Below are 15,275 nucleotides of genomic sequence, written 5' to 3'. Positions count from 1 at the left end.
AAACTAACTGACAGCCAAGAAAATAAAAGCACTACAAGCTTAAACAGTTGAAGACAGTTTAGCCTGTTTTAAGCAGCGCGGACAGTGACTCATACATTCTAGCACAGCAGCCGTTCAGGGCATTCAGTACTACAAACCTGTATACACAACTCAGCCTAACTCGACTTGGCTGCTGAGATAGCACTTGGGAGCTTCAAGGCTCAGCAGATTTGTTTGTGTACCAGAGTCAGACAGTAGCTGCTAGCAAATGCTAGCCTGTTAGCCTCTGGATATCATTCCTGCCAGACAACATTTACTGGATTTTTGGGGCGTTTGTTTACTATCAAAGTAAAACACATGTGGCATCAACACAATTATCAAATTTAAGTAAAACACTTGTTGGTTTCATAATTTATAATCTTTATGTTGCCAGCAACTTAATATTTTGGAAGGATAATAAAGTAAAATTGCTTTACTTCTAGTTGATATCTGTACACCCTGTTAGCATGCCCTACACTCTTCTGGTCTGACGGGTGCGCAGGTACCTGAAAACTTAGAAGTCTGATATCTTTACATGTAAGAACCTGAGTCTACGAAGGTAACACTCGCATTTCCTGTCACTATCAACAGGTATCATGATTATCAGCTGTCTCTTTTCAGTCTTCATTAACCTTGTGAGCACGTTCATCTGGAACAGGTTGAGTTTGCAATCACAAGCCAATCACATGCAACATTATCTTAGCAAGCAAGATATTCATAATCTAGCAGGTGGATTGCCGTGATATTTGATCAGGGCAGTCAAGCTGCCGAGGGAGCATCGGTGCTTCAGGGTTTGACATTGATTTGATCCTCCAGTAGACTGCAAATAGAGATGTGAGTACAGTCCACACAGTCAATGTGTTTCCTCTTCGAAAATATATCGATGCTTCTCTTCTTGGTTGATGTTTCAGAGAGATGAAAGTAGCCGGTAGGATCGATTTTTGGGGGGGTCGGTAAATGAATAAATTGGGGTGCAGTTCTGTCAGGGGAAATAGGAGGTGAAGGTTGGTTCAAGGGTTGTTTTATCTACTGGCTTGTCCAGCGGGGTGTTGTCAGTTTGAGTCTAAGTTTGTATGAAGTACAGAAAGTCTTGATGCTTAATTCATAGAATTTCTCTCTCTCCACTATATTTAAGTCAGACGAGTAGTAATTCATCCACATGCTCAGACAAGCGCCCAGACTTCATGTAGAGATTGATCAGTCGTTTGGAGGAGTGAAGGTAAACAGCGTTTGAATTTCTCTGTAAACTTCCCTTTTTTGTTCCTCCACACCACTACTTTTGTCACTTTTGAGCGCAACATCATGAATTACTTTGAGACCACCCAAAAGTGTGCACCGTGATCCCCATTTGTACAATTTATCACATCGAGACTAGAAAAACACAAAAAAGAGGCAGGGTGCATCCCTTAATGCCGCACTTAATTGCATCCAAATTTCCCTTACTTTCATCTTTCCCTCACATCTTCAGTGGGCAGGACTAAGACAGAAGGAGAGACGCAAGAAAAGATGATGAAAGAAAGATGATGATGACTGAGAAAACATGTTTGAGAGAAATTTCTTTCTTACAAACAATCATCTGAGGGAACGAGACACAGCAAGATCACCTGTCAACAGCTCAGCAGTCTTTTGATGCCTTGGAGTTAGTATTTTCTAAGATGGTGTGATGTTCTGTCTAAATGATAAGGGGGCACAAACACTGGGGCCAACGTTTTCTATGTGTTGCCACAAGCACAAGTCCCATGTATGACAAACATTGACACATGCATGCAAAAGGTTCAGCAGATCTGTTACTTGCACTCTTTTTTTACTGGCAGCAATATGTTTTCTTATCTACTAATATTTTCAACTTACATTATTTGCCTTGTTTATTGATATTATGTTTGTAAATTAATGGTTTGCTAATCCAGGCAATGATCATAATAGTAATAGATTGTCTTTTGTTAATTACAGTTAATATACATCTAATAACTTGAACTAGATGGCAAAGCCATCATCAATAAAATCTAAACTGTGAGAATGCTATTCTGCCTAAGTTGGTCCTGGGTTTTCTCTTGTTATAAAACAGGATGTGTTGTGGTGATCAATCAATCAATAACAGATTTCCAATAACTGAGTGTCTCTCTTTTGTATCTAGCTGCTCTGAAGACTCGAGAAAGCCTGCACTCATTGTTAGTCATTGTAACTGTTGCCATCTAGTGGCTGTTGGTATATTGCTCCTGCTGTCATTCGGCAACATAAAACCTGAGCGTCAAAATATTCGGAAAGGCAAGTTCACAAAAATAGGACAATAATAAGCTGCTTGACACTTGCTGCTCTCCTCTAGCCACCTTAGTGTCGAGTGTCGAGCCAGGCTAGACGCCCTGGATCCTGAGCAAGCAACTTGATCTCATCTGAGCGCCAACTTACATTATTGCTGTTTTATTCACCACAGCACTGTAAAACAAAAAGCATTTTTGGACATAAGTTACCCTGCTAGAAAATGGTGCACGGGATAAACTGCACCTGTTATTTCAAGAAATGGCATATGGCACCTGGACCACTGCACCACTAAAACGCTCTATATCTCAGCATTAATGTCTGTGCCAGCAACAGGTAATGATGAGAATGCCACTACGATATTATTGCTGACAGAGAGGGAAATGATAGATCGTCTTTTCTTAATTACAGTCAACATATACCCAACAACTTGAACTAGATGGCAAATCAGCAATCAATAAAATGTAAACATTGAGAATACTATTCTGCCCAGGTTGGTCCTGGGTTTTGTCCTGTTGTAAAACGTGTGTTGTGGCGATGGGGTTTTAAAGCACTCTGATCACCTGCAGCAACCAATCAATAACAGATTTCCAATAATTGAGTGTGTCTCTTTTGTATCTATCTGCTCTCAGGACTCATCCGGGAAGCCTCCTCAATCCTTGTTGCTCCAAACAGACAAAAGAGCATTACAGCAGAGATTGTAAATACTGTAAGAATAAATAAATTTAATGATAATAAAATAGAAACAATCTCTGAGTTGCTGATACGGACCAGTAACTTTACCAAACTGTAGAAATTGATCATGCTGACTTGAGGATGCAGGGGGGAAATATGTGCTTTGTTACTGAATAGTCTGCTGCAACTTTACTGTGACATTATCAAGCATATAGACCATAATCTCATGATTTACATCGGGTACAACATCACTGACTACTACAATCCCAGTGTATAATCCTCCTGTACAGTAGATGGTTGATGTACATTATATTAAAAACCCTTCACCTTTCCAAAGGCCCGCAGGCGGGGTTATTAATTATTGTTCATCCCGTCTATTGAACCAAACGCTACATTCACATTTATACTCATATCAAACACTGTTAGAAAGCTGAGATTCTCCTTAAGCAATTGATGCAATTTCAGGATACTATCAAAACATTAGACACAATAAACGCCAACAACAGACAAACAAACACTTTTAAGTTTGAGGCAACATTGAGGCAACTCACCGTTTATGTGTCTTGGTGATCCACAGATTGATAACACTGGGGCAAAAACGGCCTGCTAACATCCACAAAGGGCCAGACGAATCCACCACTGCAGTCAAAATATTTAGTCCAAAACACGATAATAATCCTCAGAAAAATGTTTCCTCTTTTCAAATTCGCAGGTGATGTGCTCATCTCCCGCGTTTTTCCCATTACAACTTCCGGAAACATACGCAGGCCGGCACTGCAACGTCTCCAGCTAGTCTGTGGTGTTTCAGGTTTGAAATCACTTGACCAATCACGACTTGCCATATGAAGCCTAGCAGCCAGAGAGGCCAATCGGTCTGAGCTGAACAGAAGGCCCTCCTTCTCAAGCCAATCGCAATGGAGTTTGTAGATGACTGACACTTCAAATAGCCAATGAAATTCTGAACACACATATGCCACTACAGCTCCAACACCTCAAACCATGGATTTCAGTACTAATCGGATCACAATGATTCACAATGATTTGAAGTGATAAAAATTGTAAATGGCCTCAATATAAAGATATATAGCCAAAATATAATTAGAGATACCTTAAATATGAGTATACATGGACAAAATTTAGATTTTATGGATACAAATATAGATAGATTTGTCTAGACAAATAAAACTTTTTATTGGACTTTGACTGGAGTAAGGCTTCATGCTGTGGTCCCATGGTGTTTTTCAGCTAAGTGTCAGACATAGTCAGCTGCAAGCATCTATTTACAAAAAAATACATCCTGCCAGTAGCACTTAAAGTGGTTCTCCTGCTGGGGATAAAAGTTCACTTTCAAAAGAGACCAAAACCACACATGTACTCCAAATGGTTCAAGAACAGCTATCAGTTTTCTTTGGGTCTGCCTTGGAAAGGCGTTTTAGGCTAATTCTTTCTTGACTGCCATGAGCTTAGTGTGTGATGCTCCATTCAAAATGTCAAACCCTCACCTCATCCAGGTACGTTTCTGTCATGCGTCAACCAGCCAGCTCATATGGAACAGACCATAATGTGAAGACAGAATACACAGAGTTGATATTTACTGTATGTCTCTGATGACCAGAGGGAATGATTGATGATGAACAGTAACATGCAAATATATCAATCTACACAGACTTTTTTTTTCTGTTGCAACCTTAATGAACTGAAATCTCCACAGGCAGCCCTGCAAAAAAAAAAAACACAGATCTCCAACTGTGTGTATGTTGTGTCTATAATGACTGATCAAGGCCCTCAATTCTCAGATGGATGCTTCAGTAAGGCTGAGCAGGCTTTTAGTTCAAAAATGGCGCTGCATTAAAACAAAGCCAGCAGCAGTATTGATGTGGACATGTTGTACCCGTGAGATGATGAAATATGCTCCAGCACCAGTTTGAGTAATTCATTCATCAGTCTGAAAGCTCTTCATATGCCAAAATACTCCACAGCGATTTATAATGCATGAAGAATTTTACAACTGCATGAAGTTATCATTGCAGCAATCACTTTATCCTACGTCTTGATGATTTGCTGTTTAACAGTAGGATTATGTCATTCACATTACTCTTTTTGTATTTATGAATTGCCTCGCAGGCCGGATCAAACAGTCTCTTGGGCGACATGCGGCCCGGAGACCTGACTTTCCCCACCCCTGGTTTAGATCTCTGCTTTGAAGCTGTTTGAATTGGCAGGTCATCAGCTGCTGTACAAAGATAAAATATAAAGAGTGTAATAACCTCCATACTGCTGTGATGAATGATACAGCCTGCTACCACACACACACACACACACACACACACACATTGTTCTGAGGTACTTGGTGGAAATGCTTCTCTCAGCATTTACCTCAGAGTAATTAGCTAATATCTCGTCTCATCTCTCTCACCCCTTTACATCTTCATGCTCACTCTTCCTGCCTCCATCTTTCTTTCACCAGACATATTTTGTTCGTACAGCTCCCATCTGATATCGTGACGCATGGGAGGAATTACCGACTTCCTGCTTAATCCTCAGAATTCACTGTGTGGGACAGAAATGAGATAATGATTACAATGAGACTCTGACTGTGTGTGTGTGTGTGTGTGAGAGAGAGAGTTTTTTAATAGCCATTGTCAATTACACTCTATACTTCTTGTTCAGGTATTTCATATTCCACAAACTCAAGGGGTATATTCTACACTTGATGTGAAAAAATTAGCAGGAAGTGTTTCAAAGTTTCATTGACAGAAGATTAAAATAAAAGCCAAGTCACACCAAAAACTGGTACAGCCAATTTCATTTATACAGGAAGTTGGTGTACTACCGTCGCTGGCAAGCTAATGGCTAACACGCTACCAAGCCAGCAACATGCTAGTGCTCGTCAGTGACAATAGCTCTCCCAGATCCTTTCTACTTTCTCTGTACTGTGTGGTTTTGTTTTGTTTTTTTCAGGATTGTATGTTGCTTCATTCAATAAAGAGATATTGAGGAAGGTAAAAAAGCTCAAAGCCAGCTAGTTTGCTAACTGTCAACAGTCTTGGTCGCTAAAGGGACAATAAGTTCACACAATTTACTTAAAATATGTATAACAGTGACTTCTGTCTCTGCAAAAACTGCAAAATATTTCTCTTTTGAGCACAATGTACTCCAGAGTACCTAACAGAGGAGGTTAAAGTAGTAAAACTAGGTGGAGCAGCCAAACGTTAAGCTACAACAGCTCCTCGTCCTTTCAGAGGTCAGCGCTGTCAACAGGGTTGTTGTACTGAAGGAGTTTGTGATGTAGAAATTACATTAAGCAGAATTTACCATGTGATCCACTGGATACCTGTAGGTGATTCACCACCCTGAATGAGTTTTGCGAGGCCTTTATTAGTGACAGGCCTTTATTTGTTGGTCACAACCAGCTTTGGTTTGAGATTTTGCTTATTATGCATCGCAGTGACATGAAACAGAGGGCCCAGCAGCAATAAGGATAACACACACTGTTGTAAAAACCACCCCCTTCAGCTGACCTCACCTTGTTGAACCTACTTATCAATACGCCTCTCCTATCACATTTATCAATACTCCTTGCTGCTTGATAACAGCGTCAGATTCACCCATCAATATCAGCCACTGTTGTATTAAATTATAGCTCTTTGCTATCAATACCCAGGACCGTGTATATTCAATTAGAAAGAAGGGCGGATCAATACCCAGTAGCTACTGCAGCCAATCCTGAAGCCTTATCAATGCCAGCCGCCGTCCTGACAAATGATAACACCGACAGATCAATAGGTTGTGCTGATAATGTCACCTCGCCCGGGTGTTACTCCTGGGTCGGCAGATGGAGGACTTTCATGTTACACTTTTTAATGCTACAACAGTGGTTTAATGTATTTGCAGAAGAATCCAGGAGCTTTAGATAGATAGATAGATAGATAGATAGATAGATAGATAGATAGATAGATAGATAGATAGATAGATAACTTTATCCGTCTATTCCAGTTAAAAACAGTCATGGCTTAATTGAAATAAAGACAGGCACATTTACCCACACAGTCGGTACAGTGGCATATAAAAAAGTAGCTTAAAAAAAAGGGTGCAGTTTACCAATGTTTTGTGTTATTAAGGTCAGCTATTGCAGAGGGGATGAAGGATTTTGTGTAGATGTTTTTCTTGGCCAGCGGTGTCTGGTACCGTTTGCCTGATGGCAGCAGCCTGAAGGAATGGTGGAGTGGATGGGAGGGGTCCTCAGTGATGAGGGGGGCTTTCCTCATCACTGAGCAGTAGTACAGTTCAGACAGAGGGGCTTGTGCTGTTTGGGTGATTTTACTGGCCTGATTTATTTTTCGGGAAAGCTTTGTTTTGTGTTTCATGGTCAGAAAATTGAAACAGGTTGAGATGTTAAAGGTGACGATGGATTCAATGAGTGATTTATAAACGAGAGTTAAAATGTCCTTGCTGGTGTTAAAAGACCTGAGCTTCCTGAGCAGATGGAGACGCTGCTGGGCTTTTTTATTCACAGCATCGACATGAGGTCCAAAGGACAGGCAAGTGTCCATCTCCATACCGAGGTGTTCAAAAGTTTCCACCTGCTCCACACCCAGACCGTGGATCTGCAGGGGATCAAACAGGGGTTCGGGCAGGTCTGGGTTTTTCCTTGCAGGCCCACAGCAGAGCTCCTTGGTTTTCAGCAGAGCTTCTTGGTTTTCAAAGTGAAATTAATAAACTGACTAATATATCACACATAAATCTGATTTTTGTGACCTAATTTTGATTCAGTGGTAGTCAGTCTTTTGATAAAAAAAAGTTGTTTTTATCATGTTTTTGGCAATTTCATCAATTTTCTGTAGTTGTGAGTAAAAGTTTGGCATTTTTACAACTTAAAGCCACCTTTGAAATGGACAGTTGCCATGGCTACAGACGTTTTCTGTGGTTTGCCACATTTTTTTTTTTTTTTTTGACTTTTTTTGGCAAATTGTAAGTGGAACTGTAGGTAAATTTAGTTCATGAAAAAATACATTTTCTTCACATTAACCCCTGATAGAGACATAACCTTACTAAAATTCAAGATTCTGTTTATTAGTGCAACAGGTTGAGCAAAAAGAAGATATTTTATTTTGGACAGTGGAGAGTACACTTTAGTTATTATAAGCATGTGTCTTACGAATACACCTAAGAGCCGTGTGTGACTTTCCACTAAAACAGCACTAGTTCATTTTTCAGTGTGTCCTGAAAATGAAAATGAAAAATGTTACTTAACAAACTTTGTTGTAGGTTGTCAACAAATATTTTTTTCATAGCTTTTGTTCCCAAGATTTACTCTAAACACCCATATGCTGCTTAACTGATATAATTTGACTTGAAAAGATCGGATGATAGCTTTATTTGCATATGCACATAAAACACTAAGAATCTGTCACAAATGCCAAATATCAAGAACACAAGGCCAAACCACAATGTGTGTGAAGCCTATGTTTTTTATCATCTACACAGATTAAATAAAACACACTGCTTAGTGAACAAGCCAATGACACCACACGGAAATGAAACCAACTCTGCTGGTATGTTTAATTAATAGTTGAGCAAAAAGCACGAAGGGCACGAGAGAGCTCCACCCCTTACCAAGCCCACAGAAAACCAAGAAAACAGGTTATTGTTTTTGAGACGTGGCACTGAGAGACAATAAGAGTCACCATCAGAATAAAATCACAACACTGACGGAGAACAACATACAGAAGAAATACTCCAGTCGTGGATGGAGGAATAGATAAAACCGACAGGGGAAAGTCCTCTAAAGTGGACAGAGTGCACTGACACCTGACGGGCTCTCTTTCAGATTTAGCTGAGTGCCTGCTGTGTTTTCCATCTCCACTGAAAGAGAAAATGGCTTCACGATCAGAGGAAGATCTCTCCTGTCCTGTCTGCTATGACATCTTTAAAGATCCTGTCATCCTGTCATGCAGCCACAGCTTCTGCAAAGACTGTCTGAGGAGATGGTGGACAGGAAAACAAATAGAGGAGTGTCCAGTTTGTAAAGGAAGGCCCTTGCAGAGTGATCCACCTCGTAACTTGGCGCTGAAGAACCTGTGTGAGTCCTTCATACTGGAGAGAGATCAGAGATCTTCAGCAGGATCTGAGGCTCTCTGCAGTCTGCACGCTGAGAAACTCAAACTCTTCTGTCTGGACCATCAGCAGCCAGTGTGCGTCGTCTGTCGAGATTCAAAAACACATGCTGACCACAAAGTCATACTTATCAATAAAGCTGTACAGAATCACAAAGAAGAGCTCCAGAAAGCCCTGAAGCCCTTAAAGAAGAAACTGAAGCTCTTCGAACAAGTGAAAGGAAACTGTGATCAAACAGCAGAACACATTAAAGTCCAGGCTCGACACACAGAGGGGCAGATTAAGGAGCAGTTTAAGAAGCTTCATCAGTTTCTACAAGAGGAAGAGGAGGCCAGGATCACTGCTCTGAGGGAGGAAGAGGAGCAGAAGAGTCAGATGATGAAGGAGCAGACTGAGGCTCTGAGCAGTGAGATAGCAGCTCTTTCAGACACAATCAGAGCCACAGAGGAGGAGCTGAGAGCTGAAGACGTCTCATTCCTGCACAACTACAAGGCTGCAGTAGAAAGAGTCCAGCAGCGCCCCCTGCTGGATGATCCACAGCTGGTCTCAGGAGCTCTGATAGACGAGGCCAAACACCTGGGCAACCTGGCCTTCAACATCTGGAACAAGATGAAGGAGATGGTCTCCTACACTCCTGTGATTCTGGATCCAAACTCTGCTCATCCAGAACTCATCCTGTCTGAAGATCTGACCAGTGTGAGACGTGGACAGAGACAGAAAGTCCCTGAAAACCCAGAGAGGTTTGATTCCCTCATCTCTGTCCTGGGCTCTGAGGGCTTTGACTCAGGGACTCACAGCTGGGACGTCGAGGTCGGACACAGTCCGGCCTGGGTTCTGGGTGTAGCAGCAGAATCTGTCCGCAGAAAGGGAGACGTCGCCATTCAGTCTGGATTGTGGAGAATACTGTTTTATGAAGATAAATACACAGCATGCTCACTACCAGGACCAAACACCGTTCTCTCAGTGAAGAAGCTGCAGAGGATCAGAGTTTGTTTGGAGTGGAAAAGAGGAAAGTTGTCCTTCTTTGATCCGGATACCAACACACACATACACACCTTCACACACACTTTCACAGAGAAGTTGTTTCCATACTTCAACTCTAACAAAAAATTGCCACTGAAGATATTACCCGAGCATCACTCTACAGAACACAAAGTGTCCAGCAGCGGTTGGTGGCCTTTTAGTTAATGTGTTCTTCAGTTCATTTCAGAAAACAGCTGTGAATACTCAGTTTTCCTCTCAATTTTGATGAAAATTTGAATGTACTAAATAGAATCTGTGCTGTATAAAGTTACTCTTATAATGGCAGTGATTGGGGCTCAGAAGACATTTTTTATTTAGCCAAGTGTAAATGCTGTCATTTTGACATAGTGGACACGTTTTCCAAACAGACGATTATTACATGCAGGACTTGTGGTGTGCATGACAAACATGTTCTTTTGTTAAATCACTGAGAATGATTGAGATCCAACAGACAATGTATTTTACAAGTTTGTATAGTTATAATCAAGTAATTTGAATAAAACATTTCTGTATATTATATAGTGTTTGTACTGTTTTATAAATGAAAAAATATTATATATATACGTATACTTGTTACTTCCATTACTTTGAGAGAAAGAGAGAGAGAGTGTTTTTGTGGGACATGGTTTCACTTTACATTATATCACACTACATGCATTAGATGTGATCTGAATCTAAAAAATGTAGAGCTGGCAGTCGGTCCTGAATAACCAGTTACCAAACCCTAGGTGACGTCAAACTGTCACCCTTTTTCTGAACTCTTTGTCTATGACCAGCTACAGTTTAGACACAACACAGCATTTTTCTCAGGTGTGCTGATTATAAGTGAAGGCAAAAGTCAGCACATACAACCCAGATTCCCAAAAAGTTGGACGCTGTGTAAAATAAAAACAGAATCAATCATTTGCAAACAGACTGACACTGACAGCAGTTTTCTGAAGTGTCCCTGAGTCCATGTATTAATCTCCTTTATCCAATCATGTGTTCACAAAGTGTTGAACCTAGCTGCATCCTCGCTGTGAACCACTGAGCCCTTCAATCATGATACTATCACCTGTTACAATCAACCTGTTTACCTGTGGAATGATCCAAACAGGTGTTTTTGGAGCGTTCACATCTTTCCCAGTCTTTTGTTGCTCCTGTCCCAACTTGTTTGAAACATGTTGCTGCATCAAATTCAGAATAAGCAGATATTTACAAAAATCAATGAAGCTGATGAGGTCAAACATGAAATATATTGTCTTTGTGCTGTTAATGTCAAAAAGGATGAGAAAAATGATCACCTTCTGCTTTATTTGTGTTTCACACAGTGTCGCAACTCTTTTTGAATCAGAATTGTACCATTTTGTCCAACCAAGACTTCAAACATGAACATAATATCTCAACAACTGGCTATCAGATTGAACAAGTTTTCTTTGTCTTCCAAATGATGAGCCATTTTAATTTAAAGACCCTGTGGCCTGTTCTCAACAACTATCCTCTGGACATATCTCACAGTCTTTTATATTAAAAACAGAGTCAACAAATAGCTGTAGGAATTATGGAAGACATTCATGCTCCTCAGAGGACGACCCTGCAGCATTTTGGACCCTCGATCGTTCTCTCGCTCCACTCTCAGGACAAACTGCCCACTGTTCACATACACAATCATGATCAAACTGGCCAAATGTTATCAACAGTTGCTCAGTTTATTCATGCATCTCACAGGATGAACCTGATTGATTTTATTGACCCCATAATGTCTCCTGAAGTACTTACTTCAGGACAAATGTTGTATTTTTAGCTCCTTCGTGATTTATTTCTCTTCACTTTATCGATTTTAGTCTTTAAACTTTCTAGAGTTCTGTAATCAACCTCAGTGAACCACACACAGAATCTGTGTTAACTAACAGCAATAATATATATGGACACATTGCTGTATGTTCACTGTAATGGAAAAGAAAACTTTTTCAAGAGTCTAACAGATTACTTTCATAACATACAGAACAAATGAAAATTAAAGGGAATTCTGGGAAAACTTCCAAGAAGTTGAATAAGACGTTGCTGTGAGAGCTTTACATCAGGCAGGTTTTAACATGAAGCCATGAAACACTGTCTGCACAGCTCTTCCTTTAAGTGTTTAACTCAAACACAGAGAAGAGAAATTCAACCACGGAACGAAAGGGCAGGACAAAGCTCCTCCCCTTACCTGACTCACCTTACCTGAGACAAACCGAGAAGTCAGATTGTTGTTCTTCAGCTGTGAAGAGACACTGAGAGACGGCTCGATTTAAAGTAAAGCCAGGACGTCTACTGGGGGGAAAAAACTACAGGAACACTGGAAATACAGTGAGTACTAGAATACTGGAGCAGTGGATGAGAGCTAGAAAACAAAAGTACTTTCAGAGAGTTCTTTAGTGAAGAGTGTGAAGTTTTATCTGTGTACCGACTGTTTCCGTCTTCATTAGAGAGAAGATGGCTTCCCCATTAGAAGAAGATCTCACCTGTCCTGTCTGTCAGGACATCTTTAAAGATCCTGTCATCCTGTCATGTAGCCACAGCTTCTGCAAAGACTGTTTGCAAAAATGGTGGGAAGGGAAACCTGTACAGGAGTGTCCGGTTTGTAAAGGAAGGGCCTTACAGAGTGATCCACCTTGTAACCTGGCATTAAAGAACCTGTGTGAGGCCTTCTTACTGGAGAGAGATCAGAGATCTTCAGCAGGATCTGAGGCTCTCTGCAGTCTGCACGCTGAGAAACTCAAACTCTTCTGTCTGGACCATCAGCAGCCAGTGTGTGTCGTCTGTCGAGATTCAGAAACACACAAGAAACACAGATTCAGACCTGTCGATGAAGCTGCACAGGATCACAGAGAGGAGCTCCACAAAGCCCTGAAGCCCTTAAAGAAGAAACTGAAGCTGAAAGTGAAAGTGAAAGGAAACTGTGATCAAACAGCAGAACACATTCCAGTCCAGGCTCGACACACAGAGAGGCGGATTAAGGAGCAGTTTAAGAAGCTTCATCAGTTTCTACAAGAGGAAGAGGAGGCCAGGATCACTGCTCTGAGGGAGGAAGAGGAGCAGAAGAGTCAGATGATGAAGGAGCAGATTGAGGCTCTGAGCAGAGAGATAGCAGCTCTTTCAGACACAATCAGAGCCACAGAGGAGGAGCTGAGAGCTGAAGACGTCTCATTCCTGCAGAACTACAAGGCTGCAGTGGAAAGAGTCCAGCAGCGCCCCCTGCTGGATGATCCACAGCTGGTCTCAGGAGCTCTGATAGACGAGGCCAAACACCTGGGCAACTTGGCCTTTGACATCTGGAACAAGATGAAGGAGATGGTCTCCTACACTCCTGTGATTCTGGATCCAAACTCTGCTCATCCAGAACTCATCCTGTCTGAAGATCTGACCAGTGTGACACGTGGAGAGAGACAGAAACTTCCAGAGTATCCAGAGAGGTTTGATTCCTTCATCTCTGTCCTGGGCTCTGAGGGCTTTGACTCAGGGACTCACAGCTGGGACGTCGAGGTCGGACACAGTCCGGTCTGGGCGGTGGGCGTGTTAGCGAAGTCCGTCCTGAGCAACGTCGGCAAACGGTCTGGGTTATTCCAAATTGTGTTCTGTGACGATGAGTACACAGCGGACTCTGATCCAGATCACCCCACTGTTCTCCCAGTAAAGACGAAGCTCCAGAGAATCAGAGTCAAACTGGACTGCAGCAGGGGAAAGCTGTCGTTCTCTGATGCTGATACTAACACACACATACACACCTTCACACACACCTTTACTCAGAGGCTGTTTCCATACATTAACACTGTAAATGCACACCCACTGAAGATATTACAAACTCCTGTCTCTGTGATGGGAAAACAGTGCAGTTAGACAGGAATATGAGTGGTGATGTACTGTTGTGATGGCTGTAACAGAGCAACCATTTACTGATTGGATGTTGTTTTTGCTACGGTCAACAATGAGCTAGTGTATTTGTAGAAAAATGGAAGTTTGAACATGTACACAGCAACTGTGAAACATCTGTAGATGAAGATCACATGGTACGATTGAAAGCTCCTGAACAGCTGCTAAGTGGGCCCTGTGGTGTGAATTTTTCATCAACCAGCAGCCACAGTAATGTAAGGAAATGTAAAATCTTTGTGGTGTTTTGGGGTTTTTTTCCCTCTTCCTGTGTTCCCTCCATGTTTTTCAAGGTCTTCATGATCTTCTCAGCTCTCATAAGCAGCTGACATGACACTGTTCTTGGACTGTCTGCTGCACTAATGAATTATGAATGATTTGATGAAGTGACTCATTTAGTCAGTTTGGTAGATACAGATTTATACAGCGATGTTATGTTCAAGTCCCGAAGTAAAAGTGTGCTTTTCTAAAGACGATATTATGCGACGGTTGGAGCATTTCAAGACTTGGATGGACGTGAAGCTCTCCAGGTTGAAGTTTCAGTTCAACAGATGAATAACTGTGCAAGAAAATATTGCATTAAAAAAAGACAATGGTACAAGTCTGGTTACATAAAAACTTGGCCCGTCTTTTGTCTTCTTTCATGAGAAAATTACACAAGGATGAGTTTTTGATGTATAGTAAAATACCTGATGTACAAATCAAACAAATTCAGACTGACTGTTTGAACATGGAGCCTTTCACTTCTTATTCTGGTGTCAGCGGAGAACAGTAAGTGGTAGCGACCGAACAAAGGAAGGCATGTCGTAAAGCTGTGTCCTCCTCTCCTTGGCTGCTCGCCCCTGTCAGGTTGCATTAATGGCGGCGGGTCGTCTGTTAAAGGTGACGATGGCCTGCAGAGAGCTTCAGGTTCAGTCTGTCGGCAGCTCGGGAGATTTAACCCGCTGCTGTAATCACTATCGACATCAGCAGCAGCTTCCTCTCTCCTGCTGTGTGCCTGAGTGTGTGAATGGGACACTTCCCGCCAATCACAGTGCTAGTTCTCCCCAGGGCCATTAACGAATCATTTCTACTGTACAAATGTATTATCATGTCTACTTCTTCAAAGTGGAACTCTAATTGTGGCCGGTGCCCTCGAGACACACAGCACGGCCACAGCATTGCATAACGAAGCTCGTGGGGGTCACTGAGGTACAAGAAGAAGCAAAATTAAGCTTTTTAGACACCAGGATTGCAGTCTGAAGCTAGAACAACACATTAGAATAACATGAACAGTACCTGAGCTGGTGCAGGTGCCT

At 41.6% G+C, this 15,275-nt stretch overlaps 2 protein-coding genes across 2 annotated transcripts; both read left to right on the top strand.

Annotated features, from left to right (window-relative positions):
• The first annotated feature begins 8,616 nt into the window (after positions 1 to 8,616).
• Positions 8,617 to 10,600, top strand: LOC121614656 (nuclear factor 7, ovary-like). Its single transcript, XM_041948645.1, has one exon. The coding sequence runs from the start codon at positions 8,827 to 8,829 to the stop codon at positions 10,252 to 10,254; it is 1,428 nt and encodes a 475-aa protein (XP_041804579.1). The 5' UTR covers positions 8,617 to 8,826; the 3' UTR covers positions 10,255 to 10,600.
• Positions 10,601 to 12,301: 1,701 nt separating this feature from the next.
• On the top strand, positions 12,302 to 14,579 carry LOC121615017 (nuclear factor 7, ovary-like). Its single transcript, XM_041949152.1, has 2 exons — positions 12,302 to 12,417; positions 12,537 to 14,579. The coding sequence occupies exon 2, from the start codon at positions 12,544 to 12,546 to the stop codon at positions 13,945 to 13,947; it is 1,404 nt and encodes a 467-aa protein (XP_041805086.1). The 5' UTR covers positions 12,302 to 12,417; positions 12,537 to 12,543; the 3' UTR covers positions 13,948 to 14,579.
• The last annotated feature ends 696 nt before the right edge of the window (positions 14,580 to 15,275 follow it).

The sequence above is a fragment of the Chelmon rostratus genome, chromosome 2 (assembly GCF_017976325.1).
Source record: "Chelmon rostratus isolate fCheRos1 chromosome 2, fCheRos1.pri, whole genome shotgun sequence".
In the NCBI taxonomy this organism is placed as follows: Eukaryota; Metazoa; Chordata; class Actinopteri; order Chaetodontiformes; family Chaetodontidae; genus Chelmon; species Chelmon rostratus.
This window is presented reverse-complemented; position numbering and strand designations above follow the sequence as displayed.

Excerpts from the sequence above, each read along its gene's own strand:
- LOC121614656 (XM_041948645.1), top strand. The coding sequence starts at position 8,827 with ATGGCTTCACGATCAGAGGAAGATCTCTCCTGTCCTGTCTGCTATGAC.
- LOC121615017 (XM_041949152.1), top strand. The coding sequence starts at position 12,544 with ATGGCTTCCCCATTAGAAGAAGATCTCACCTGTCCTGTCTGTCAGGAC.